General features: G+C 37.3%; 1 protein-coding gene across 1 annotated transcript; it reads left to right on the forward strand.

Annotated features, from left to right (window-relative positions):
• Positions 1–1,133: 1,133 nt before the first annotated feature.
• Positions 1,134–2,459, forward strand: LOC112792557 (epi-neemfruitin B synthase L1AT). The gene has a single exon (XM_029297498.1). It carries the CDS (start codon positions 1,134–1,136, stop codon positions 2,457–2,459), a length of 1,326 nt encoding a protein of 441 aa, XP_029153331.1.
• The last annotated feature ends 271 nt before the right edge of the window (positions 2,460–2,730 follow it).

Genomic DNA, 2,730 nt, shown 5'->3' on the forward strand with positions numbered 1-2,730 from the left:
GAGTTTAGAAGTTATTTGAATAAAATTGTAGAGAGTAGGTTGGAGACACAATGTTGTCATCATCCTCCTATTCCGAGTTCCTAATATCTCGAGTTCGTCATTTCCAATGATGGGAATATTTTTGCAAGGACTTCGACACTCAAGTTAGCATAGGTTACAAAAAGAACTAAGTTAGATATTATACCTAAGTGTGCATATTTAGAATAGCACATATATTATGAGGTTATGATGTTACAAGTTTCTGTGAATTGTTCTTTTCATGAGCTACTCTCAAGTCTCATCATAATAAGATGTTTGATGTCTTATTGTGGTCTTCTTCATATGATGTTTTTAGACCTATATATAGTCAATGTTATAACATTCGCCTTTAATAATAGAAGGTTTAATTCATCTATTGGCCCTTATAGTTTCGTGAAATTTTTAATTAGGTCCCTATACTTTTTTTCTTTTAATTGGGTCCCTGCACTAATTTTTTTTAATTGAGTCCAGATATTTTTTTTCTTTTATTCGAGTCTCTACACTAATTTTTTTTTAGTTGGTTCCCTATATAATTAAACCAATTACTACCAAGAGAGACATAATTGAAAAAAAAATTGGTGCAGAGACCCAATTAAAAAAAAAAAAGCATACGGACCTAATTAAAAATTTTACAAAATTATAAGAGCAACAGAATAATTAAATCATAGTAAAATGATAGTTACAATGTAACAATTAACCTCGTAAAATTGAATTATTAAGTAATAGAATAAAATATGAAGAATTAATGTCCTTTTTAAAATACAGAAAATATTTAATTATCAAATTGGTTTTTTAGAAGTTCTTATATTCTTAATTCAATTCTTTAATATTGCACTTATAGAAATATTTCAAAACAAAACATATTTCACTTTTATGTTAAAAATGATCGGTAAGAAGTAAGAATTCATAAAATATAAAATTAAAGATGTACAAGAGAAATTAAAAAATAAATAAATAATGCAAATATGATTTCTTATTAACAAAAAAAAAAATGGGGTACTAACTACTAACCCTCCTAATGACCCGCTATATATATATAAAACCATGTAATATGAGAAGCAGGTTGGTTGTGAGTAAACAGAGAAGCAATCACCCTTTCTTTAATAGTAGAAGCCATGGAAATGGAATTAATATACAAAGAAACCATGAAACCAAGTTCAGGCACTCCTCCACACCTCAAAACTTACCCTCTCTCCTTCTTGGATGTGACCACTCCTCCCCAATACATGCCGATGATTTACTTTTACCATCCAAAACAAATTGAAAATCAAGAATCCAAGTTAGCCCTCCTCAAGAAATCCTTACCCGAAGCTCTCTCAATGTACTACCCAATTGCAGGCAGGTTCAAAGGTAGACTCGCCATTGACTGCAACGACCAAGGAGTGCCATTGCTCGTCACAAAACTCAAATGCCATCTCTCTCACTTTCTCAACAACCCAATCCAGCCTAATCTGCTTCCTCTGTTTCCAGACAATTTGGCCTGGACAAATATGAACAATCCAGACCACGATCCCATCATGGCCATTCAAATCAACTGCTTCCATTGCGGAGGAATTGCAATCGCAGTCTGCGTCTCTCACAAGCTCGGCGACATTTCCACTCTCATCAACTTCGTCAACGACTGGGCCGCCATCACCAACCACTACCAACATCAGAACCACCCACTACCCTCTCCGCCCTTACTGGACGCCGGAGTGTCTGTTTTTCCTCAAGGAGACCTGCCGGTTTACCAAGAAAAACCCTACTTCGGTCTCCCGAAATCGGTCTGCAAGAGGTTCGTGTTCGAAGCTTCGAAGATCGAAGCCCTTAAAGCCACGGCTGCACCGATTCTTCCGACAAGGTTTGAAGCGGTGGCAGCACTGATTTGCAAGTGTGCGGCTTCTGCACTGGGGTTAAGCCCTAACTCGCCGTTGTTAAGCACCGTTACGGTGAATCTCCGCAAGAGGATCGATCCTCCTGTTCCCAGCAAAACCTTAGGGAACATGATAACGTTCTTCCTGTTTTGCGCCTCTCAGACGGATCAGCTACCGGAGTTGGTAAGCAAGATGAAACAGGGGATGGTTGGTAGTGAGATGCAGTTGAAGAAGTATGGAGGAAAGTACAGGGACTTGGATTTCATCGGCGAGATACTCAAACGAGACTCGGAGGCTCCCAGGGATTTGAAGTTCGCATTGATGACACTTTCCAGTTGGTGCAGGTTTTCAACGTACGAGGCGGATTTTGGGTGGGGGAAACCGGTGTGGATAGCGTCCGTTTCGAATTTCAAGAACGGTGTGGTTTTTATGGATGCGAGAGATGGGAAAGGGATGGAAGTGCTTGTGAACATGGAAGAGCAGCACATGGCAAGGCTCGAGTGTAACCAAGACCTGCTTCAATATGCTTCTGTTGAACCTTCCGTTCAGCTCTACCACCAAGATGATCTTTCAACTTTCAACGTCTAAAATCGGAAATATTTGTCTCTTTTATGTCTTCTTCTTTGAATTTTTCTTTAGAAATTCTACTCTCTGTTTTTCATTTTAGAATGTTGCATGCTATTATTGTATCAATAATACTATATGACAAGCGTAGTTTATTGTTTTTATTCGTGATTAAGAGTTAAATTTTAAAATAATCCCTGAATTTGCACTCAAATTTTAAAGTAATATTTGAATTTAATAATTACTCAAATTTATCTCCAAAATTTTGTTCTGGGACTCGTAGTAGTCCCTCAAA

This window comes from Arachis hypogaea, chromosome 13, assembly GCF_003086295.3.
Source record: "Arachis hypogaea cultivar Tifrunner chromosome 13, arahy.Tifrunner.gnm2.J5K5, whole genome shotgun sequence".
NCBI classification, from domain to species: Eukaryota; Viridiplantae; Streptophyta; class Magnoliopsida; order Fabales; family Fabaceae; genus Arachis; species Arachis hypogaea.

Coding starts and splice junctions, on each gene's coding strand:
- LOC112792557 (XM_029297498.1), top strand. CDS start 1,134: ATGGAAATGGAATTAATATACAAAGAAACCATGAAACCAAGTTCAGGC.